This window comes from Callorhinchus milii, unplaced genomic scaffold (assembly GCF_018977255.1).
Source record: "Callorhinchus milii isolate IMCB2004 unplaced genomic scaffold, IMCB_Cmil_1.0 Scaffold20, whole genome shotgun sequence".
NCBI lineage: Eukaryota > Metazoa > Chordata > Chondrichthyes > Chimaeriformes > Callorhinchidae > Callorhinchus > Callorhinchus milii.
Window position 1 is genome coordinate 12,647,021 of NW_024704761.1, and position 25,772 is coordinate 12,672,792.

At 44.0% G+C, this 25,772-nt stretch overlaps 1 protein-coding gene across 1 annotated transcript in view; it reads left to right on the forward strand.

Moving 5' to 3' along the window:
- LOC103191118 ((E3-independent) E2 ubiquitin-conjugating enzyme UBE2O) overlaps positions 1-25,772 on the forward strand; it is a 39,230-nt gene that overhangs the window by 7,719 nt on the left and 5,739 nt on the right. Inside the window, exons 3-15 of the mRNA XM_007912073.2 lie at positions 445-555; positions 3,154-3,251; positions 6,795-6,858; positions 9,375-9,518; positions 10,212-10,321; positions 11,326-11,476; positions 11,795-12,375; positions 12,638-12,792; positions 13,318-13,430; positions 13,805-13,936; positions 15,696-15,788; positions 21,697-22,366; positions 25,414-25,550. Of these exons, the coding sequence (XP_007910264.1) occupies positions 445-555; positions 3,154-3,251; positions 6,795-6,858; positions 9,375-9,518; positions 10,212-10,321; positions 11,326-11,476; positions 11,795-12,375; positions 12,638-12,792; positions 13,318-13,430; positions 13,805-13,936; positions 15,696-15,788; positions 21,697-22,366; positions 25,414-25,550 (2,559 nt within the window). The remainder of the gene's footprint in view (positions 1-444; positions 556-3,153; positions 3,252-6,794; positions 6,859-9,374; positions 9,519-10,211; positions 10,322-11,325; positions 11,477-11,794; positions 12,376-12,637; positions 12,793-13,317; positions 13,431-13,804; positions 13,937-15,695; positions 15,789-21,696; positions 22,367-25,413; positions 25,551-25,772) is intronic.

Below are 25,772 nucleotides of genomic sequence, written 5' to 3' on the forward strand. Positions count from 1 at the left end.
CATCTTTCTAACCTGCTCTCTTCCTACACCACTACCTGCTGCCTCTGGCCTCCTCCTTGTTCCCCGGACCCTCCATTCTACCATCAGTGGCCATACTTTTAGCCACTACACCGCGAAGCTGCGGAACTCTCCCTTCGCCTTTTCTCCCCATTTTCAGGTTGCCCTTGAAGACTTTCCTCTTCAATCGTGCCTATGGTCATTTCCCCCCTCGCCCTGGCACAGCATCAGGCTCTGCCGCTGTAAAGTGCTCTGAGACACTATTCAGCATGAAGGGTGCTTTATAAATGCAAGTTATTGTTAAACCTCCCTACTTTTGCAACTGAAACTATCTGGAGCTCTTTATATATTATATATAATATATGCACACACAAACTAACACAGCATGGATGTAAACATCTGGAACATCACTTCAATCCTATATCCTGAAATTCTGTCATTTCCTAGGATAGCCAATGTGGAACGGTGGTGGATGTGAATATGGAATGTACATTAAAAATCTTGGGAACAAATTATATCCTCCACCCTGTCAACAGTAGAGACTTACTACATATCTGGGTAAGTGGCTCAGAAAGGTTTAGAAAATTACAAAGCTGTCCCTGATTTTGGTTTGTGTTCTTTGTTTTATAGCCTAATAATGTGTTGTATGGGATGAGACAAGGTGTTCGAAGCCGTGTACGGCACTTAATATATAGCAAGTAATGTCTGGTTTAGCTAATCCATTTTCTCTTAATAGAAGTCTCTGTATACTCTGCCTGGATTTTGAGTTTGAAGTCCCAACATGGAGCTTGAACCCACAAGCTTCTGACTCTGAGGGGAACATGCTGCCAACTCAGCCTTCCTAATGCCAAGTGCCTCAGAGGCTCGATAGACCCCAGTGGATGCCTCCTCTGGTGTAATGTGTATCATTTGCTGTAATTGAAGTCCCACATTTTGAAAAGCTTTCATATTTGGAGGCAGGATTACCTGGATGTCATTTAGAAAGTGAAATCAGAGAGATGGAGGTGTGAATCATAGAATTATACACCACAGAAGGAGGCTATTTGGCACCTCGTGTCTGTGCCAGGGCTTTGAAAAGAGCTTCCAAATCAACACCCCTCCCCTGCTCTCTCCCCATAGCCCTGATCAGCCCCACTCCCCCGCTCTCTCCCCATAGCCCTGATCAGCCCCACTCCCCCGCTCTCTCCCCATAGCCCTGATCAGCCCCACTCCCCCGCTCTCTCCCCATAGCCCTGATCAACCCCACTCCCCCGCTCTCTCCCCATAGCCCTGATCAGCCCCACTCTCTCCCCATAGCCCTGATCAGCCCCACTCCCCCCGCTCTCTCCCCATAGCCCTGATCAGCCCCGCTCTCTCCCCATAGCCCTGATCAGCCCCACTCCCCCCGCTCTCTCCCCATAGCCCTGATCAGCCCCACGCCCCCCGCTCTCTCCCCATAGCCCTGATCAGCCCCACTCCCCCCGCTCTCTCCCCATAGCCCTGATCAGCCCCACTCCCCCCGCTCTCTCCCCATAGCCCTGATCAGCCCCACTCCCCCCGCTCTCTCCCCATAGCCCTGATCAGCTCCACTCCCCCGCTCTTTCCCCATAGCCCTGATCTCCCCCACTCCCCCGCTCTCTCCCCATAGCCCCGATCAGCCCCGCGCTCTCCCCATAGCCCCGATCAGCCCCGCGCTCTCCCCGTAGCCCCGATCAGCCCCGCGCTCGCCCCGTAGCCCCGATCAGCCCCGCGCTCGCCCCGTAGCCCCGATCAGCCCCGCGCTCGCCCCGTAGCCCCGATCAGCCCCCCGTAGCCCCGATCAGCCCCGCGCTCGCCCCGTAGCCCCGATCAGCCCCGCGCTCGCCCCGTAGCCCCCATCAGCCCCGCGCTCGCCCCATAGCCCTGCAAACTTGACCTCCCAAAATAATTATCTACTTCTCTCTTAAAAGTTATCGAATCAGCTTCCACCAGCCTTTCAGGCAATGCATTCCAGATCTCAACAACTCGCTGTGTGAAAACATTTCTCCTCACCTGCACTCTGTTTCTTTCAACAACTATTTTAAATCGGTGTCCTCGGGTTACTGACCCACCCTCCAGTGGGAATGGTTTCTCCTTGTTCACCCTATCGAATCCCCTCATCTTTGAAAACTTCCATTAAGTCTCTTAACCTTCTCTGCTCCCAGGAGAATAATCTTAGCTTCTCTCGCCTCCCTGATAACTGAAGCCCCTCATTCCTGGTACCATCCTCGTCAATCTCCATTGCACACTCTCCAATGCCTTGACATTCTTCCTAAAGTGTGGGGAACTGAATAAGTCTTCAGCTGAGGCCTAAGCAGTGTTTTATTATTATTTATAAAGGTTCATCATAACATCCTGACTTGTTTATTCTATGCCTCTATTTATAAAGCCGAGTATCCCGTATGCTTTTTTAACAGCTTTATCTGCCTGTCCGGCACCTTCACCATTTACTTATATGAATCCCCAGGTCTCTCTATTCCTTCACTCCCTTTAAGATTGTACCATCTTTTGCTGTTGCCTCGCTCTGTAGTGTCGCACAATGGAATAGTTAGACTGACTGGGGTGAGGGATTCAGTGCAGCAACTAATAGAGGGGTTAGAGTTTTGGATCGATCTGTCTTCCACTGTAGTTTTTGCTTTTCTTTCTGTTAGTTCTTGGCTGGTGACATTGAGTGAATCCCTCAAAGTAGATATTGTGACATGTACTCTCTGAGGGCTTCAAGTAATTAGGTCTTTTTAAACAATTTTCATGAAACCGTTTAATAGCATTCTAGAATGTCATTGTCAGGCCTTTTGGTGTTTTTCTACACTGATGTTTGTCCACATGCACTGTCTTGTCTAAGCCCAAGCTTGCTCTTCATATCTTTTAATAATCTTTTTCAAGCAAACAACAATTCTCTAAGTTAATTAATCAAACTGTTTCAATTATGGATTTGTGTCTGAGAGTTCTACATTCCAACTACCCTCTGAAGAAAGCTATATTTTTCTAACTATAAGTTTTGTTTTGTGATTATTCTGAGTTTGTGCCTTGATCAAATTTAGAGTTGGGAATTGTTTTAATGAGCTTTTGACTTGTGACATAAATGCAGCAATTTATCTTTACCTTTCCATGTATTTTTGTGCTAACTGACGCATGTTTACTGTAAATATTCTTCCTTAGCCATTCACTTACGGTGACTATATTGCCTATGATTGCTGGCTGGGGAAAGTGGACAACCTGCTGGCTCAGCTGGTCCTGAAGCTATCGAATGGAGCCAGGTATCAAATGTTCATTCATTTGCCTTATGCATACAACTGCATTATTGGTGAATAAAAAATAAAGTTTCACAACAGAGGCATGAAAGGAGTTTCTTTGTCTATGACAGATGATAGACCTCCTCGAAGAGATTGTGTTATTTATATTATAAATTGGGACTGTTTGCTATTAAAGCTGGGACAAAGGCTGTGACCAGACAAAACCAGCTTAATCTGTTAGTCAATTTTATATCAGGAACCTGTGAATGGAGGAACCACTTAACTAATCGGGCATTTACTTAATAAGGCAGAAAAGTTGCATTAGGTTCAATAACATAGTTACAATAGGCAGGGTTATGACAAGCAATATAGCAATGTTGGGGGGTAATGACAATATGAAAGCCCATGAAGTAATAAGCAGTAAATGAACATCACTTGCTTGGGTTTAATTGAAGGTACAGCAATTTATTTAAGCAATAATATTTCTGATTCCAACACAGTTAGATGTTTACTCTTTTTACTTGGCTCTGGGACAATACTTTTATGTCAAAACAACAAATTATCCTTGTATAGCGCCCTTCACATTGGAAAGATGTCCCAAGGCGCTGGATAATTGGGTTTGGGACCCGAGCTGGGAGTTGGGGTCAGAAGGAGTTGAGGGTGGGGTGGGAGGATGGTTGAAGGCACGTTCAAAGAGGAAGATCTTTAGATGGGACTTGAAGGGGGCAAGAGAGGGGGTGAGGCGGAAGGATTGTGGAATAGATTTCCAGATGCTGAATACCCGACCACCAATGGTGGGAGGGAAATGCGGGGGACCTGAAACAGCCAGTGCCTGCCGAGCAGAGGGAGTGGACAGGCTGATATGGGGTTAGGAGGTTGCAGAAGTAGGGAGGAGCAAGACCATGGAGGACTTTGAAGATGCGAATGAGGTTTTGTGCTCTATCCTTTGAGGAATGGGGAGCCAGTGAAGCCGGGCAAGGTTGGGGGTGATTGCAACCTGTGGTGAGAGGCAGTGGTGGTGGCGGGGAAAGGCGGAACGGGTCACAGCACAAATGTGGGTTTGAAGGATAACTGGGGGTCAAAAAGGACACCGCTGTTTCAGCTTGGTGAGGTGAAGAGTGCAGCCATGAATGGTGATTGTGTCATTGGCTGAGGTGCGGAGGTGGATGGGCACGGTGCCAATTGGTGGGCAGAGAGAGATTAACGAGAACCGTTAGTAGGGGGCAAGGAGGTGGAGTTGGGAAGTGAGGAGAGGAGTATGGATGGGGTGAAGGGAGCAGGTGTTTGGCTTCATACGGGAAATGATGGAGGTGAGCTAAGAGGGGGATATGGGGTCAAAAATGTGGAAGGAGAGGTGGGGGGGGGCGAGCTGGAAGGGGAGCTAGAGGTGGGGACAGGGTAGCAGTAGAGGGGGTAGAGGCAGCAGAGTGGATTCCCTTGACTTGGGACTCAAGGAAATCCATCATTTCATATTTGGTGTTGGGGAGAGGATTGCAGAGGCATGGGAGGGTGCACAGAGGGGTTGGTTAATGGTAGAAAAGAGGAGTCTGGGGTTGTCTTTCGTTTCCAAGATGATTTGGGAATAAAAGGATGACTTAGCTGAGGCGAGGGCAGAACCGTAAATCTTGGTGCAGTCCTGCCAGATCTGACGAACTGTTAATCTGGATTTCTGTCAGATGCACTTGGTGGTGTGCACCTGAGATTTGAGGGAGGAGGGATGGCTGGTGTACCGGGGGGACGTGTGTGAGTAGGAGGCGGTGCAGAAGATGACAGGGGCAAGGGTATTGAGAATGACTGAGAGGGAGTTGTTCAGAAGGGTGACCGAAAGAGGGCCAGAGGGGTAGGAGTTCAGATGCCTCCAGGGCAGCAGAGATGGCATGGAGGGGAATTTTTCCCCAGGGACAATAGGAAATGCATGTGGGGTGCATGGCAGGGAAGGGGATGGAGGAGTTAATGGCTACATCAGAGAAGAGGGAAAGAGATGACTCATTTTAGAGTGCAGCTTTAATTAAGGTGGAGATTACCATTTAATTCACTTATTAAATAATTATTAAAAATGATTAGATAACTAATAATAGCTATGGGCATTGATGGTTTGTGGCATTTGATGTTCGTGGCGGTTTGTTTACAATATGTATAGGTTAGAACTCAAACAAAGAATGGTTCAAACCACCAATGTTGCCCGTCTGCTAAACTTTTAGAGTTAGTGTGTGAAGTTTTCTATAGAAGCAAATAAATGTTATTTGGAGCTGACTTACTTGATGTTTGAATTGAAATGTTATAAATTGAATCGGTGCAAGTTATATAGACGGGTTGAAATTAGTCTTGGAACCATTACAATTTACAGTCATTCAGCCCTTTTCTTGTTGGGAGCAAGTCTCAAATCACTTTACAAACCAGACAGGATGGGGAGAGGTTGTTGAAAATAGTGTTAGAAAGGTCCTCAATTGAGATTTGAAAGCAGAGAGGGAAAGAACAACATGGAGGGAATGTGGGAGAAAGTTTCAGAGGGAGTTGTCAAGTGGCCTAGGGAATACCTGCTGATGGGGCAGGGGTTGAGGACACAAAGGCGGCTGGTATTGGTGGAGAGGAAAGAGTGTTTGGGGGAGCAGGGTTGCAGAGATAGGGTAGTGCAACACTGAAGAAATTTGTAGATGAAGACTAGGATTAGCTGGAGGGATAGTTGGCTATTGGAGCTGGACTAGACTGGGGCTAAGTGTTCATAGAGCCTATTGTGCAAGAGAATATGGGCTATGAAATTCTGTGTAGTGTGGAGTTTGGTGGGTGGAATTGTGAAAGCTGCTGAGCAAGGCATTAGAGAAGTTGAGTCTGTAGGTGACTTGGATATGGGCTTTAATTGTAATGGAGCTGAGGTAGCCGCAGAGGCATGCAATGTTGCAAAGATGGAAGGAAGTAAACTTGGTTAGAGCTGGGATGAAAAATTTGAAGGAGAGTTGAAAGTCAAAGAAAATGCTGAGGTTTTGCACAAACTGAATTGGAGTGAGCAACTGGGAGGTCAATACACTTTGGGCCTGAAGTGAGGAGCTGCTGATGAGAATTGGGCAGGAGAGCTTCAATTTTGCTTATGTTGAGCTGGACAAAGTTGTTTTCTCATCCAGGACTATCAAGTCTGATATATGGTCTTATCAGAACAGCAGAGTCATAGAGGCTAAAGGCAGAAAGGTAGCGATGGGTTTCATCCACGTACATCAGTAGGAGTGAAATTAGGCAAGTGCATAACCTCAGAGGTGAATCAGGGAGATGGGGAAGGAGCAAAGGTCAACCGGGTCAAAGGTGGCAAAGATTGAGGAGGCCCCAGGAGCCTAGACACTAACCGAGAGAATGTTGTTAGTGACTTTGACCAAGGCTGTCTCAGTAGGAAGACAGATTAATAAAATTTAATTAAAAATAATTAAAAAAATAATTCTCTTTATTTTAGCAATTAGATAACATTAAGAGCAAATGTCTCAGTGTATTTTGAGAATTCCAATCGTAAAGTGTATCAAATGCAAGGATTATTATAACTTTGAATGTACCTAGTAACTATCTACTGTATTTCTTTCTTAGATGTTTGATGAATACCACTGACGGCAGTAAGCTGGTTGATCTTTGTCCCCATGTCAGTGACTCGGTAAGAAAATTATCTGAATGGGACAGTGCATATTGGAGCAAGTTCATGTCATCACATTTTCCTTCTGTTAATATACTTGTGCGTCTGCTAAACAACAACTTGCATTTATATAGGAGTAGCATCCTGGAGCACTTGACAGTGGTGGATTCTGACCCTGGGCAAGGGGGGTTGTGGGGGGAGGAGGTGACCATAAGCACGATCAAAAAGGTGGGATTTGAGGAGGGAGGGGACGGGGCAGAAGGATTGAGGGAGGGTGTTTTGGTGCATAGTGGTTAAAGGTGGCAACCGATGGTTAAGGGGACAAGGGACGAACAGGAGGCCAGAGCCGGCCGAGCAGAGGCAGTGGATGGTGGAGTGGAGGGTGAGCAAGTCGGAAAGGTAGGGAGGTGCGAGGGCACGAAGGCATTTGAAATACGAGTAAGAGGATCTTGAAGTCGAACTGTTCAGTAATTGGGAGCCAGTGGAGCCTGGCAAGGACTGCGGTGATGGGGGACATAGTTTTGTGCAGATGAGTATCCGGGCGGCGGAGTTTTGAATTATTTGAATTTTGTGTATGGTGGAGCTGGGGGGACCAGCGAGGAGGCCATTGGAATAGTCCAGCCGGGAAGTGACAAAGGCACGGACGAGGGCTTCGGCTGCTTTGGTTCTGAGGTACGGACCGAGGGCGGGCAATGTGACAGAGGTGGGAAAAAGTGGTCCTGGACAGGGAACAGATATGGGGTAGAAAGGAAAGCTGGGGATTGAACCGGATGCCTATATTGTTCGCGGATTCAGCGAGTCTGAGGGAGAGCCCGGGGAGGTTGAGGAGTTTGGACCCGCAGGAGAGAAGGCGTTGACGGGAGCTAATGAGTATGGCTTCCATCTTGCCGACATTCAGCTGCAGGAGATTTGCGCTTGTCCAGGCTTGGATGTCCATCAAACAAGCTGACAGGACATCAACGGCCTGGGCGTTGCAGCTGGAGGAGGAGAAGTAGATTTGGGTGTCATCCACAGGAATGTGGAAGTTGACCCCATGTCTTCGGATGACATCGCCGAGAGGGAGCGTGTAGATAAGGAAAAGAATGGATGGAGTTCAAGGATGGAGTCTTGGGGTACCCAGCAAGTGACCGGGCAGAGGCGAGAGGAAAAAACATTTGCAGAGATGTATTGTTGACGGTTTGTTAAGTGGGACCTCAGTGGAACCACGCGAGTGCGGTCCCACTGAGGTGGATGAGAAAGGAGAGGTGTGATCAACTGTATCAAATGTGGCGGAGAGGTCCAGGGGGCAGAGGGAGCCCTGGTCAAGAGAAAGAGGACGTCATTTGTTGCTCTATAGTTAACAGAGCGAAAACCGGACTGGAGGGGTTTGAGTAGGGAGTGGAGGGAGAGGTGTGAGTGAAGCTAAGTTGCAACCCCACGGTCCAAAACTTTGGCCAGGAAGGGCATGGTTTGATTGGACCTAACATCTGTGCAGTGAGGGATCAAGGATAGGTTTTTAAGGAAAGGATTGATGATGGGTTTTGAGGGGGAGTAGGACAGAGCATGAAGAGAGGGACTGGTTGATTGTGTCAACCAGCAGTGGGCAGAGGAGGGGGAGTTGGGTGACCAGAAGCTGTGTTGGGAGGGTGTCAAGGCAGTAGGTGGTGGGTTTCATCTTCGTGATGGTGGGGGAAAGGGAGGTGGGAGTGATGGGGGTAAATGAGTGTAGGATGTGTGCCGTGGTAGGAGAAGAGAATGGTGAAGGAGGCATGGGGAGAGTTGGTAAATGACATAGGGGTGAGGGAGGAGGAGGAGGCAGCCAGGTGGATGTTGCCATTCTTGGGAGATAAAGAAGTCCCAGGACCTCTTCGCACTTGGCATCTGAGTTGAGGATTGCTTGTGCTCGAAGGGGCTGTGGAGGAGGTGATGGATTGTGGGGAACAGGATTTTAGGGATTTTTTTGGCCTCGAAAATAACCTGTGAAGGCGGTTTGGACTTGAGAGGGGACAGTGGAAGTTATGAAGATGCTTGAGCCACAGTTAGCAGTGAACAGTGAGGCCAGTTTTGTGCCACCTGCGCTTGAGCTACCGGATTTGGGATTTGAGGGAGGGGAGATGATGATTGTACCAGGGGGAGCGGGTAGGTTTGTAGATTGTCCTGGATTTCAGGGGGACAAGGGAATGTTTCTCTATACAAACATCTGTAAATTTGACTAATCCATTTCCATGAGCAGAAATTACTTTTTATTATTAACAGTGTTGATTGGTGATCAAAAATCAGGTATTCTAGTGTGAAACCACTATGCAGGAAGCGAGGGGGACTGAACTGCATGCATGCCCTGTAAATGTAGTCCACTGTAGAAAAAGTTATAATTAAATTGTGCAATAAATTGTGTTATTAAAAAGCCACCTCCCCCTTTTCTTCAGCTCCCCCAATCCCCAAGTCACTTGGGCTCCCAATCAGCACTGAAGGGCTTTTATGAAACGCAGCACTCTATTGTGTAGTGTAAAGTGATTAATGTAGAACTTGATATTACCTTTCATGTATGTTTGGTTTAGGGGCTTTTCTTTGATGAATCCTACGGGTTTTATCCTGGACAAATGCTTTTCGGAGCAGCAAAAGTTTTCTCGAGTGTTCAGTGGCTCTCTGGGGTCAGACCAGTGCTAAGCAAAAAGAGCAAGTTCAAAGCTGTTGTTGAAGAGGTGAGTGAATGATTTGTATGAAAGAAAGAAAAATATGGGTGAAAGGATTAGTTTATTATACAGGATTATTTTCATGTTCTTTATGCCTCTACCCTCAACTCACTGCTCATCTCTAGATTTGAATTCTCCAATGCTCTGCTTTCAGCCTCCCCAGCTACATTCTTCACAAGCTCCAAATCATCTAGAATTTTGCAACCCACATTATTTGCTGCATGAAGCCCCACAGGCTTCCTATCCCCCATTGCATCCACTTTTTTAAGTTTTTGTCTTCAAATGGTCATGGTCTTCCCTTACCTTACAGTCTTCAAAACTTTGTCTACACCTTTGGCCATCTCCCATTTCAGGCTTCCACTTTGTTTTTGTAAACCACTTGGAGATTTTCACCTTCATGAAAGGCACTACAAGTGAAATGGGATATAACATTGTAGATTTGCCTGAAAAACAGTGCTTAATCCTGGCTGAAATGGAGCAGATCTAGGTGATGATCACAGGAACCAAAATGAATAATATTAAGAAAACTACAAGAAATTGGTTGGGAATCACCTTCACTTTCCAACTTAAACTAAGTAGAATCTTAACCTGATTGTAATGCAGTAACTTGATAGAATCTTAAAAATAAGAATGAAAATCTAGCCTTGAAGCAGATTGTTGTCAGTCAAAGTGACTTGGTGTGTTCTATCTTTATTTGTGGAGGTTCAAGTGTTGGAGCTTCGAGTTACCTGGATAACCAAGAGCTTTTGTCTTGGTGGCAATGAAAGTGTTTATCCTCCATCTCCTATCATTACGCAAGAGCACCTGCCCAGGTAAGACTTCTACTGTGGTTATATAGAAGATTATATTGCCCCAGGAAGCATGTTCCTAGTTTCATGCCTTTCCATAGAATATTTATGTAATTTTAACCTAGAGTAGGTCAATTGTCAGGAATGCCTCTTACAATTCTGGGCTCCAGTTTCCTTGTGGTGTTTCTTGGTTTGCCTGTGTTGCATCAACTGGCATAACAGATGAGGGTATTAAATACTAATGTATGTAACTGTCATGTATGACATGGGCAGTATTTCTAAAGTGCACCAAACCACCATTCTAGCCAGGCTGATGCCTGCAATGTATGGCTGAGACACTTCCACTCAGTCACTTGATGGACAACAAAGCAGTTATAGTGGGAAACTATGAAGGGTGCATTTTGTTTTATTGTAGTTTAAAAGCTGACCACCAAAGAAATGGATTTGCACTTTTACAAACAATAATTTGAGAGGTGGTGTTTGGAGGTCAACTCCATCAAAACTCCTTGTGAATTGTGACATAGGGGAAGATTGATTACATTCCTAATTTTAAGCAGCAGCTTAAAATCCCAGCTGGTCGGACTAATGGGCAGGGGGATTTGGTCTGGCGAGCTGGAATTTCTGGCTAAGGGTTTTTTCATGGACAATAAATGCTGGTACTGCTGGCATGGTAGATTGTATGAATTGGATTCAAACTGAATCAAATTGGTATCCCTGGCCGTTGAAGGCCACTGTAAGGTGGGGATGCGTGAGAGGAGTGGGGGCTGGGGGAATCTACACATGATTCACAGAATTTAAGAAAAAATGTTCAGCTTTGAGCCAGGTATGAATTCAGATACCTGGAATCCGATAAGCCAGGGGGTTTATGTACCTGCATTTTATATTGGAGCTTCAGTGTAATGTTATGTTGTCACACAACATATCTCAAAGCAGGAGCCACTGAGTAATGACTGCTTACTTTTTCTCTGCAAAGAAATTAATGACTTCCATTTGGAAAGACGCTCCATATCTCTTTTGCTTCTCTTTAGGGTGAAGCGCTTGAATTGTTACGATCATGCTCGCATGGTTCTCGCAGAGCGAGCAATCTATGTGCTCCCTGGTGATCCTGAATGTGCTCCAATTTCTTCAGATGGTCCAGAAGGAAATTCTATCATAGCTGTGAATTCTGTTGTCAGAAAGGTAACTTCAGTATGGAGATACTGTTGCTAAGGCAGGTAATTAATCGCAGGTGACTACTGCTGAGGACTGCAGTAGTGATTGGTAGAATTTTTCATGCTAAATCTAAAACAAGATAATATTTACATTGCTTTAAAACATTAATTACCCAAGTGAAGTAAGTCAGCCTGTTCTAAATTTGCACAGGTGTATTAAAAAAAAATCAGTCTTAAATTCTGTAATTAATTAGCTTTAAGGACTGTCAATACCAATGTTCAAATTATCTGACTTATTTGGTGCTTTTGAGACTGACCTACAGCAGCTTTTTCCTGTGTTAATTAGGTTCAACGACTATTTGAGAAAGAGCTGGTGAACAGCACAGATCCTCTGGAAACTGACCAATCTGAAAAGTACACAGTTGCTTTGGGAGATGGTTCTGTCATGGTTACCTCAACTGCTTTCGGGCTGAACTTCAAACCAAGACTAGGTTGGGAAGGTACAACTCAAGTGGCCATGGAACACAAGTTGCAGTCTTTAAACGGTACCACAGTAAAAGAGATGGCTTTAACCAATGGATCAGTGTCTGCTAATGCCAGTGAGATTGAGGTAGACAAGCCGTTGGATGATGTGGTGAGAGTTGGTAACTTGAATCATACTGATCAGCCCTTAGTAATGCCGACACCAGATTCTTTGCAATACCATCAGGGCGGGAAGCTGCAGCTAATAGAACAAGATGCAGATGATGAAGCAGCGGAAGATACAGATGACACCAGCTCAGTCACCTCTTCTGCAAGTTCCACTGCATCATCACAGAGTGGTGGGCAAGGACGCAAGAAAAGCATCCCTTTGTCTATCAAAAACCTAAAGAAGAAGCACAAGAAGAAAAAGACCAAACCCTCCCGAGAATTCAAACCAGGGGATAGGTGAGCAACCCCTGTGGCCAGAAGATTAGGGAGGGTGGCAAGATGGTGCTGATATGGCAGCAGCAAAGTAGTTGGACTGGTGGTTGACTGTGGTTGAGGTTTAGCACATCTTGCTTGCTGGGTTGTTTGCAAGTGTAGCCAATGATACAGCAGAGCAATAATGGGTAAACCTAATGTTTTCACATGGTGGGGGGGTGTGGTGGTGGTGGGAGTAGCCATAAGGTCAAGTTTTCCGATAATAATTGCTGTTTTCCTTTTCTAGGATTGCTGTGGAGATTCTGAAAACAGGGACTACTGTGGATGTGATGTGGCAAGATGGGACTGTGGAGAAGATCATTCGTTCAAATGACTTGCTGCCTGTTCATCATGTGGACAATAATGAGTTTTGTCCTGGAGACTTTGTGGTTGATAAACGTTGTAAGTGCTGGTTGCCTGAAAAGGCAAGCAAAATGTACCCTTTATAAAGCAAACCAACGCGTTCTTCAATCTTTGGTAGAAGTCTACATATACAGAACCTAATGCATCAAAGATCCACATGGTGGGAAGGCTAGAATGAGATCATGTATTCTAAACTCAAGGGTCACAAATTCATAATTTAACATAGCTTAATTTTATTGAATGATCTTGGTAGTGCTTTCTCAGTTATTTCTGAGGACGGCTTAGTTGATAAAACCACTACCTTTAATGAGCGGGGTCTGATCCCGAATCTCTGGAGTTACTAAATGTGTAGAGTCTACAATAGAACTCCTTAGGTTAGGGAGTGAAACAAATCAACTAGAATTCTTGTCCCTGTTGTACCTATGTTGGTGTGAAGGAAATTGACTCCTGATGAAGATGCTGCTGTTTTATGTGAATGAAACCAGCACTAATAAATCCTCACTCTTCCTTTATTGCTTTAGTTATTCCATTTGCACTAATTTACCATCTGCTCTTTCCTGCAAGCTCCAGGCCCTCCATTTGTTGGTGTCTACGGGGTTGTGCAGTCAGTTGATCATATTGGTCGGACCTGCTCAGTAAAGTGGTTCAAACCAAATTCAAACGGGACTGAGATTGAGGTGAGGAATTGTAACTTTAATGAAAATGGTGAACTTTTGCTTGGTATATTTGGTAATGTTTATTGGGTAAGGATCTTTGGGATCAGAGATCTGATTAGGTCTCAAAACTGTGGGTGGACACACACCACTAAATATTCCTGTAAGTGTTTACAAACGAGGCTCCCAGGTCAAATGCTCCCTTGCTGCACTTTTCCAGCCTTAATGGAATTTTAGATCACTTGCAGGATTACCTTACTAGCCATTCTTCATTCTAGCCATCCTAATTACCTACATGCATAGCAGTGGCATTCTTTTGCATAATTCATGTTTTTTTAAATTAAAATTTTCTTCCCACGTGCCCCGGACTTGTAGTAAAATACATTTTATAATTGTAGATGTTTGGACACGAAGAGGATATCAGTGTATACGACATCGCGGATCATCCGGATTTCCATTTCCGTATCACTGACATCGTCATTTACATCGGCAATGTGGAAGAAGGGCAGGCCACAGGCAAAGAAAAAGTGGTAATTTCTTTCTCTGGGTGTGCAAGACTGGAAAAACTTCAGTTTTGTATTTTTGCGGGGAAGAGTGTGGACTGGTTGGAAGCTGTTGCAATTAGACACGCAGTGGACATGGAAGTGCATAGACAGTCTGAGGCTTAATATTTGTGTTCATTTAATAATGTGTTAATATTTGTTCATTCAGTAAAAAAGAAGTGATGCCTCATTTAACCCTTTCTTACAATGCAACCTGTCTATTAGCAGCTCATCTCTCGTAACTTCCATACATTGCCCGAAAAGCAGAAAGTTCAAATTCAGTTATAGAAAGTTGGGAATGAGTGACTCCTAGATACTGTCCCGTGGAGTCCTGTAGCTTAGTGGTTAGAGCCCTTCCTCAACTCCAGGACACTACTATCTTTCATTTTGCATGGGTCTAAACCACCTTGCATGCTCGTCTGTGTTCAACAACAGCTTGCATTTTATTTTGTACCCTTCACATAGGATAACATCTGAGTACTTCATAAGGACGGGTTCAGACACCAAGTGGGCGGTGATGAAGTGTGATAAAAGCGTTTTTTTTACCAAGACCACGCGAGTATGACTACCAAATCAGTTGCTAATAATGGGGGAAGTGGGGAAGGAGGGAAGTGACGGCCAAACGAAATGCAGGAGTATCTGGAGACTGAGTAGCTCTGCTGAGAAACTGAACTAGAGAATAAGCAGTGGGAATGTCTGCTGAGTAGGGGCCTCCAGGACACCCAGTAGAAGCATCTACTAGTGAAGACAACACATCAATGTAGTATGTGACATCAGTGAGACAGCATTTTAGGATGTATAGCTAGAGGGTTTGAGTGTGAGTAAGGGAAATGATATTAGGCAAGTGTGCAGCATTGGTCCAAACTCTCCTGAAATTTTGGGTATAAATCTGTGCTTTTGGAGTAGATATGGCCTTGAATTACACAACCGCAACCAGATTGATGTATTGGATGAGGCGTCTGAGCTTTTGGTGGGTGGATACTGGATCTAAAATAGCAGAGGAAAACCTGAACTCTTAATAGAAGGGTTGTGGATCCGAAACTTTGACTCACTTTCCTTTCTCCATAGATGCTGCCTGATCTGTTGAGTTTTCCAAGCTCTCTCTGTTTTTGTTTCTTGATAGTCCTTTCTGTCCATTTCTCTCTCCAGCTTGGCATCCACCTTTGTAAAGCACTCTGGGACATTTTTTTTTCACCCAGTGAGTTGTTCGGATCTGAATGCCTGAAAGGGTAGTGGAAGCTGATTCAATAACAACTTTTAAGAGAGAAGTAGATGGATATTTGGGGAGGACAGGATTGCAGGGCTATGGAGAGAAAGCGGGCCGGTGGGATTGAGTTGGAAGCTTTTTTCGGAGACGGCGCAGACACGATGGGTTGAATGGCCTCTTTCTGTGCTGTGTGATTCTATGATATCCTACCTGAAATAAATGTGTGATGTTGGTGCTGAATCTGGTTAAGAAGTCCACAAGATCTGAAGCTTAGAAGAAGTAAAGTGAACTGACAGGATAGTGAATGTTTGGAATAAGTTGTCAGGAAGGCAAGGAGATGGTGAATTGCTTTGAATTTTGAAACATATATTAGTATATGATGATGGTGGAAATGGGTGAGGGTATGATAGATGGAGAATAATGGTGGTTAGAAAATAGGACCGTCTATGGATCCAGCCTTGTTCTTTACCCAGTGGAGAAAGATGAGGTTTTGATGATAAATGATGATAAATGCATAAATTGATTTGTATTTTATTTTAGGAACCTTCTGTTGGTCAGGTGGCTCGTGTGGATGTTGCTGGTAAAGTTGAAGTGGTCTGGGCGGACAGTTCTCGATCCAGCATACCACCTCAGGTGAGACGTTGCCTGACATTTGGAATCAAGAGGGGGTGGAGAATGGCAGTACTCCAGTACATGGGGCAAAATGTCATTAGTGTGTCAGCTTGGCTCAGTTGGTAGCATTCTCTCCTCTGAGTCAGAAGGTTGTGGTTTCAAGCCACATATGTTGGGACTTTAAGCTCATATTCTGTATAATATTTGAATGCAGTGCTAGTGAAGCATTGCATTGTTGTAGATGCTGGCTTTCGGATGAAATATTAAACCTGAGGTCTTGTCTGTCTGTTCAAGTGGATATTAAAGATTTCGTGGCACTATTTCAAAAGACAAGGAAATTTCTCGCAGTTTCCTGGCCAACATTCCCCAGATAAAATTGGTCATTCATTTGATGTGCGTCTAGCCTGGCTCATTTATGCATCTCAGCCTATCTCACTTTGTAGCACTCTTGCTTCTGAGTCAGAAGGTTGTGTGTTCAAACCCCATGTCAGGGCTTAGAACTTGTACAATCTGATACTCGAATAATAATGCTGGAGGTACCCTGTATTATTGGAAGTGGTGTTCTTTGGATGAGATTTGTTGGGATGTATCAAAAGATCAATTGCAGCCAAAATAGTGGGGTATTTCTGCCACTGTATAAACCATTGATGACACTGTACTTAGAGACTGTGCACAGTTCTGGTCGCCGCAGTACAAAAAGGATATTGGAGAAATTGAGAAGATAGAGGAGGGCAACTAAAATAATTGAGGGAATGGAGGGACTGGACTATGAGGAGCAAATTTGGCATGTTCACGCTGAAAAAGAGAAGATTGAGAGGCGACATGATTGCTGTCTTTAAGATTCTAAAGGAACCAAACAATATAGATCATGACGGGCTGTTTCAACTTGTCCAGAATAGTAAACCCAGAGGCCACGGCCTGCGATTGAAAGGGTTAAATTCAGAACAAATCTTCACAAACACTATCTTAGTGAGTGAATAGTGAACCTGTGGCTCCCGAGGGAGACGGTTGAAGCAGGAAGTGTTGATTCTTTCAAATGCAGATTAGATAGTTTTCTTTTAGGAAATAACATTATGGGATATGGACAGAAGGCGTTTGGGACATATGTGCAGTGACCGCCAGGAAGGTGGAAGACGAACTAGATGGACCTTGGTCTTTTTTTCATCGAGCATTTCTTATGTTCTTATGAGATGTTAACCCAAGGCCCCATCTGCCTGCTCAAGTGGACATTAAAGATTCCATGGCACTAATCAAAAGAAAAGGGAGTTTCTCCTGGTGTACTAGCCATCAATCCACCAAATAAATATGGTTATTTACATCATGGCTGATTTGTGGAGTCCTGTAGCTCAGCGGTCAGAGCACTCCCCTCACAAGCAAGAGACTGGGTTTAATTCCCAGAAGGGTGAATTGTTGGGCAAATTTCTTTAGTCCACACATCTGTTTACCCAGCAGTAAGTAGGAAACAGGTTGTTAGTCGATTGGTGGATAGATTTTCCGGTGGTAATAATTCCTTTAAAAATATTAGTCACTTCAAGCCACGACTTTGTGGGATGCTGCTGTGCACAATTGGCTGCCACGTTTCGCCCACAAAATATACAGCCATATTCACTTTACAGCATATCCTGTAAAGGGCTTTGAGACGTCTCGAAGACGTGATCAGGCGCTGTATCAAATGCAAGGATTATTATTATTCCTGTGTGCAAATTGGCTACTGAATTTGCTCACAAAACAGTCACTGCGTTTTAGAGCAAGCATTTTACTGTAAAGGGCTTTGGGATGTCCAACCGATGTGAAAGGTACTATAACAATGTAAGGATTATTATTATTGTTAATGTTATTATTAGGTAAGCAGGTTACGTCCATCATGGAAATACGTGGAAATACCTGAGATTTTTTGGAGTGTATTGCATATTCTTTCTCTGGAGGGACGTAACTTGCTTACCTAATTCCAGAGAGTATGAAACAAAGGTTGGCAATAACCAAGGCATGAGGACACCGGAGTGTTTGTTGGGACACTGCTGGAGTCGAACAGCATAGCCTGCCATTGAAAACGCTGTCTATTAAGCTGTTAAGTCTGTTAAACACTGCTCGTCAAGCTAGGACCACCTTACTGTTAGGACTGTATGGTCGTCCAACAAAATAAATTTTCTTGATTGAATATTTTTTGATTCATGAGATAAATCCACAAATATATGATTGAGAAAAAACTGAACACACACTACAACTCGAACACAAACTTACTTAGACTTGCGCGATTGTTCGGGCTGGGGGTTGATGCTCTGCAGGCCACAGGTTGTCCACCGTTGCGTGAGGACTTTGGCTTGCAGAGTTAACAGGAGCTCAGTGGGCCTTCCCGCAGTGACTGGTCTGTCCTTCCAAGTCCTTCCGACGAGCTGGGCTCAGACCCTGCTTACCTTCCCCATCTCTCCTCACTTCCCCCTCCTGGAGGACAGTCACTTGACATCAAACAAGCCCTCACTATGTGGATGGCAGGTACCAGGAACTCCCATGTGAGCCAGGATGAAATGCGTGAGAGCATTACCACTATCTTCCTGCTCACAGCTCGGACACATATCCACATATTCACTCCCATTGAGCGATGGTTTCACCAGTTGGAGGTGTGGAGCTTGAGCAGCAACTTTTAACCTCTGCAAACCAATTCATAGATTCATAGAATGTTACAGCACAGAAGGAGGCCATTCAGCCCATCGAGTCTGTGCGGCTGTTTGACAGAGCAACTGACTTTTATTAACCCCAATCACCAGCTTTCTCCCCATAACCCCACAAACCCGTCTTCCCCCGATACCTATCCAGTTCTCTCTTAAAAGCTGTTATTTGACCAATGGCTTAACCAGAAAAAGTTTCCATTCTCGCTTTGAGGCTGAGAGGAAATTAAGTTTTTTTTTTAAAAATTGATTTTTTTTTACGTTAGAGGACCTGGTTCCTCTGCTTCGGCCATGTGCTATCACAGAGTGTAGATTGAAATTGAGGGTCAATAGTTTCCTGATCCCTGGCATTGATCTAAACCCCAAACTTTTAAAACTTTTTTTAACAGCTCTATCTGCCTGTCCTGCCACCTTTCAAAAGATGCAAAAATGCAGTTTCAACAGTTTGCAGAGAAATTAAAATTTTCAAAATCAAATTTTCACAGAAACAAAAAAATTCTCAGTACTGGTTTTCATAGATCAACCCCACTCCCCTGCGCTCTCTCTCCCCATAACGCTGCAAGCTTGTCCTCCCCAAATAATTATCTACTTCTCTCTTAAGTTATCAAATCAGCTTCCATCAGCCTTTCAGGCAACGCATTCCCGACCCCAATAACTTGCTGTGAAAAAAAACATTTCCCCTCACCTCCCCTCTGTTTCTTTTAGCAACTATTTAAATCGATGTCCTAGGTTACCGACCCACCCGGCAGTGGGAATAGTTTCTCCTTGTTCATCCTATTGAATCCCCTCATAAGTTCCAAAACTTCTATTAAGTTTCCTCTTAACCTTCTCTACTCCAAAGAGAATAATCCTCGCTTCTCTAGTCTCTCCTGATAACTGAAGCCCCTCATTCCTGGTACCATCCTGGTCAATCTCCTTTGCATCCTCCCCAATGCCTTGACATCCTTCCCAATATGTGGGGCCCAGAACTGAACACAGTCTCTAGCTGAGGCCTAACCAGTGTTTTACTGGTTTTTTCCTCACCTTCAAAGCCCTCCATGGTCTTGCTCCCCCCGACCCCTCTGACCTCCTAACCCCCTCCATCCTATTCGCCACCTCCGCTCAGCGGGCTTCGGCCTGCTTCACCTCCCCCGCCTCGCCCACTCCACCATTGGCTGGTGGGCCTTCCGCCACTCTGCTCCCACCCTCTGGAACTCCATCCTGCAGTCTCTCCGTCTCGCCCCCTCCCTTGCCACCTTCAAGACCCATCTCAAGACCCTCCTCTTCGACCGTGCCTTCGGTCACCCTCCTTCTCCCCTGCCCTCCCCCCTTCCCGATCCTGACCTCCAGCTCGGGTTCAAAACACTGATTGTTCAGGGCCTTGGGACATCCTTCTGACGTGAAAGGTGCCATACACATGTAATTTTGTTCTTGTTTTTCTGCATCCAGTGTTGCTAGCTGGAGAGGAACAAAAATACGAACTGCTTTATAGGTAGCAATTAACGGATGCTTTTTCAAAATCAGTCCCACCTTTTCACTGCTGTCTCGCATGATTCTCTGGAAAAGGCTGACACATGCCTCTCACTCTCAGAACAGGCTGCCAACTTTTCACTGTCTTTGGTCTGTACTCCTGTGCTCCAGCAGTGGCAGAGAAATCAATTAACAAATATAAATTTTGCTCCCGTAAGTACAGATGGAAGTACACTGACATTCTTCAGTGAGGTTTAGGAGCTCAGATGAATGCTCTGTGACAAAGGTTGCTTGGGCTGGCAACTCTGCAGCATTATTGTTCAAGAGCATTTCCAGTTTTTTTGCAGAGGCTAAGGCCTCGGATGTCATTCCTTGAAGCAATTCTGCCAAGACAGGCAAGTACTCACACAAATATTCAACAGCCTTCACCCAGGATCAACAACGCATCTGAACAGCAAAGACTGGCATTTGTGGTTTAATTCCACCCTTTGTCTCCATAAATTCCAAGTACTGATGCCAGTGCATTGGACTTTGGCAGAAGACTTCCACTGTGTTTAAGTCCTCCAGTATTACAGGTCAAATTTCCAAGATGAAGTTCAGAAGATGGGCAATGTATATAATATGTATTGTGTGAAGAAACAATCCCGACAGTACTGGCTTTGTTCATGTAGCTTGCGCTGTCTGTGACAAGCACTTTATCACAGTTAACTTGTTTTACATTTAAGACTCTTAGAAGAGCTTGTGACACAGTGGGGTGTTTGATTCTACTCCAATACAAAGAGGCTTCTCCCCAATTTTCTGCTCTATTATCTTTTAATGCAGGTTGTCAGACCAAGTTGTCTTTGAGGTCCAGATCCACCTAGAAAGGAAAACATTAAAATTGATCTTCATGATGCATTTGTTGTTAGAAATGTTCTGTCTATTTGTTTTTCTTTGCAATGGTTGTTTATGTACTTTTAAAATTCAATCAAAAAGGAAGGAGATTAACATTTATAATCATACAAATCAAGATTTTCTTTGTAAATTAAAGCAAATAATGATACATTTTCATTTAATATTCTATATATATACACACACATCAAAAGTATTTTACCTTCATGTTTTTTCTTTATTGCTGCTGCCTTACAATCCCAATGTTCCTGAGGTTTCATATGCTCATCAACAGTGAACTTGTGAACGTGGTCAATTGTGTGGCAGCAAATGTGGCAAAACACCTGCCCCCCCTTCTTCGTAAGGTCTTCTGGATAGAGTACAGTTCTATCTGAGGGACAGACAGAAATTGAGATGTGCTGCCACTTGGCTTCCTCACAGGATTTACAAAAACATTGGGACATTTTTGTATTCTCCAACCTAAAAAGAGAAACAATCCGGATTGAACTATAGCTATACATTTCCTGAAAATGTAGTTGTTTAAAATACTAAGTATTTGAATTAAATAGTGCAGCACTTACCAAGAATGTGTTGCAGTAGTGTGTGACACAGCTGCTTTTCCTATCGAGGTTTATTTCCCGCACACGCCACTTCTGCGATCCCAAAATTCACAGCGCTGTGCATAAACGATCGCAGCCGCTCTGGCCATGGTAGCAGCATCGAGCAAACAGCGTGAGAGGTCTGGGGCCGAGCGCATTGTGTGTAAAGGTTAGCACCCGAGGGGCTGTTTGTAGCGGGTTTGTCGTGGCCGAGGACCGTTGTAGCGGACAAACTGCCCCCGCACGTTTCTGTTGGCCCAGGCCGTAACCTAAAGTGAGTGCAATACCAGAACATGTAGTTTTAAATGTTGATGTTTTTAACTTTGATTTGCATTGTTTCTGCAGCATCTGTACAATGTGGAGTCTGACATTGAGGAGTCGGACTTGGATTCTGTGGACGGCAGCTCAAGTGGAGCAACATCTGATGAATGGGAAGATGAGAGTGATAGCTGGGAAACTGATGATGGTCTTACAGAGGATGAAAACGGAAAGATGGGTGAAGACATGAGTATTGCAATAGAATCATCAGGTCAATCACAAGATAATAATATTGAAGGGGACCAGGTTCTACCAGCAGCAGCTGCTTCAAGTGGTGCATGTTCACTTGAGAAGTGTACCAAGGATGGTTCTCCCAAAGGCTTTCATGAGATAAAAGAAGCCATCAAGATTTTGGAAAGCCTAAAGAATATGACTGTGGAGCAACTGCTAACTGGTTCGGCAACTTCCCCGACCATAGAACCGGAGAAGCAGACCAAGGAGAAGAAATTCCGAGATGACATCAAAAAGCTACAGGAGACTCTCAAGAAGACTCTGGACAATGTGGCTATTGTGGAGGAAGAAAAGATGGAGGCCGTGATGGAAACTGAAAAGAAGGAAGAAAAGTCAGAGGTACAGACTCCATTGAAGTCCGAGTGGTCCAGTGATACACCTGTGCTCTGCCAACAGAGTTGCAAACCTGGTGTGACCTTCACTAGTGCTAAAGGAGAGATCTTTTCTGTACTCGAATCGGTGCCTGGTAAGATGACTCAAAGTACATGTCATATTTGCCATTACTTTCATAATTTTCCTTCCAATAAAAGAGGCTGTGTACTATCACTGATCAGTGTCTGAAATACTGCATTCTTAGTGATTGTATGTATGAATCTGGTGTGGTGGTTGGCAACCACTGCAAAGTATCAGAAAACACTGATGTGCAGTGCAGGAGGCATTGGGGTGTCATTGACACACGGTGCACGAGATGCTATACTTTTACAATGTTGTAATGTGTCTAGATGGGCATTGCACAAACTTGTATTGCTGAAGTGAGGGTGACCAAAAAGTCCTGATACCATTATAATGTCTTAATAAGTCCTAAAGAAATAATGATGTCACATTAAAGGAGGAGGAGGTAGAGAAAATGGATAGGATAAAAATAGATAGAGGAGATACTTAAAAGGTTAGCAGCGCTCAAAATAGAAAAGTCACCTGGTCCGGATGGGATGCATACTGGGTTACTGACGGAAGTTAGGGTGGAAATAATGGAGGCTCTGGCCGCAATCTTTCGATCCTCCTTGGATATGATAGTGGCCGGGGACTGGAGGGTTGCAAATGTTACTCCTCAGTTCAAAAAAGGTGAGAAGAATAAACCTGGTAACTACAGGCTAGTCAGCCTAACGTCGGTGGTGGGGAAACTTTATTGAGTTTTTTGATGATATAACGGAGAGGCTAATGAAGGTATTGCAGCAAATGTAGTGGGAATTGGGCAGATCAATAGCAGATGAAATTTAATGTAGAGAAATGCGAAGTGCTTCACATGGGGACAAAAAAAACCTAGGAAGTGACTATTATTTAAATGGTAAGAAAATAATCTGTATGGAAAATGAAAAGGACCTGGGAATCCTGATTGATAATAAAGTAAAGCTATCGTAACAGTACTCAGTAGCAGTGAGTAACACAAACCAGATAATGGCCTGTGTTAAAAGGGCAATATTGAGCCGAAATAGTGGGATAATTCTGCAACTTTATGAATCCCTGGTGCGACCACACTTGGAATACTCTGTGCAGTTCTGGTCACCGCAATAATAAAAGGTGAGCAATTGCAGCAATTGAGAGGATACAGAGGAGGGCAACCAAAATGATTAAGGGGTTGTACTGAACAGTAGTATCAGATGAAGAGGGTAATTGAGAACAAATCTGCAAAAACACTACCTTCAGTGAGAGAGTAGTAAACTTAGGGAACAGGCTCCCGAGGGAGACGGTGGAAGCAGAAAATTTAATTTATTTCAAGAACAAATTAGATAGATTTCTGCTAGAAAATAATATCTCGGGATACAGTGTATAGTTTGGGACTTAACATGTTCTTAAGTGTGAGGTGATGCATTTTGGGAGGAAGAATGAGGAGCGCAATATATACTAAATGGTAGTTTTAAAGGGGGTACAATTGCATAGAGACCTGGGGCTTCACATACACAACAACAAGATTTCATTTATAGAGCACCTTTCACGTCGGGAGGAGGTCCCAAGGCGCTGTACAGTTGGGTCAGGACGCGAGCAGGGGGGAAATGGTCAGGGTGAGGGGAGGGAAGAGAGGGAGCGAGGAGGGGGTAGAGAGTCGAGAGGGGAGCTGAAGGCACAGGTCTTTGAAGGTGGCAGGACAGGTTGATAAACCTGTTAAATAGCTTATGGGATCCTTGACTTTATAAATAGAGGCATGGAGTATAAAGCTATAAATATATAGCCGTTTATATATAAGGCTTATTTATAAACCTTATAAGTCACTGGTTAGGCCTCAGCTGGAGCATTGTGTCCAATTCTGGGCCCCACACTTTAGGAAGGATATCAATACCTTGGAAAGGGTGCAGAGGAGATTTACCAGAATGGTACCAGGGATAAGGGACTTTAGTTATGTGGAGAGACTAGAGAAGCTGGGATTGTTCTCCTTAGAGCAGAGGAGGTTAAGGGGATATTTAATACGGGTGTTCAAAATTATGAGGGTTTTTGATAGAATAGATAGGAAAAAACTGTTTCCACTGACCAATGGGTCAGTAACCAGTGACATAGATTTAAGATCATTGTCAAAAGAACCAGAGGAGAAATCTTTTCACACAAGAGTTGTTATAGTCTGGAATGCACTGCCTGAACGGGTGGTGGAAACAGATTCAATAACAACTTTCAAAAGGGAATTAGAAAAGGAAAAATTACGTATGAGGAAACAGCGTCTGATTGGTTAGTTCTTTCAAAGAGCTAGCACAATGTGCTGAACGGCCTTCTGTGCTGTAATATTCTATGATTCCATGATTTTTTAGATAATAGGGTAGATAACACACCTTTTTGGTCACCCTCACCCTGTATATCTTCTGCGATCTTTGTAAGATGCTAAGCTCTGCTACCGGCAGCTTTTGCTCCTTCCTGTTTGCAGATCTTTGGGGAAGAGGAGGGAAGGATTGGGGTGGGGGGCAAGTTTACAATAAGTACCCAAATTTCTAATTTTCCCAAATTGGATCCCTTCAATAAATTTGTTGCATCATTCCTGCTGTAGTTCTTTGCATTTGATACAGCAAGTTATAATGTGGTCCATCTCAGAGTACTTTACATGTAATTGGAGTAAGAATAGTCACTGGGTATTTGGGCAGTTTATGTGCAAAGCAATGTTACCTAGAGGTAAACACTGAGCCAAGCTGATACAAAGAGCAGGTATAAAGAGATGGTAATGGAAGAGGTGGGCTGGGTACCTTTTAGCAGGTCAGAGAATTAAACATTGTTGTGAATTTGGATTTAAAGAACTAATTAGATTTCAATGCTTTTCTTTCAGATCATTCATTGTATTTTTTTTAGGAATTCAATATTTTTGTTGGACATAGTGTTTGGCTGCCACTCGTCAGCTAATTTAAGAGCATTTTCAAAAGACAACTAGTTGAATTAGATTTGCAAGAAAATATTTGAATTTGTATGGTTATAGTATTTATCATACTAATCATAAGGCTCTCCAGAAAAAGCTTTCCTTGTGTTCTGTATATAAATATGTTTTTGTTTCAGTAATAAAGGCAACCAAATGTTACAGTGCATTCTGCATTTTATTTACAGACAGTCATGCATTCAAAAAAATGGAATTCCAGCCAGCAGATCCAAGGAAATTTTTTAGCACTGTGAGAAAGGAGATGGCACTTCTGGCTACCTCGCTTCCTGATGGCATCATGGTTAAAACCTTTGAGGACAGAATGGCAAGTAATGGCCCAACATCTAAAGTTCTTTTTTTAGATATTTTGAGTAAGTCGGTGAACACTGGGGAGATTCTGACAGACTAGAAACCAGCAATCATGGTTTCAATAGTAAACGATGGTGACCCAGAATCTGGCAACTACAAATCCATCGCAATATTAGAAAACTAATAGAATAATTGAAATAGAAGGCTCTTGCCACAGAAATGTTGTGAATGAGTTTGC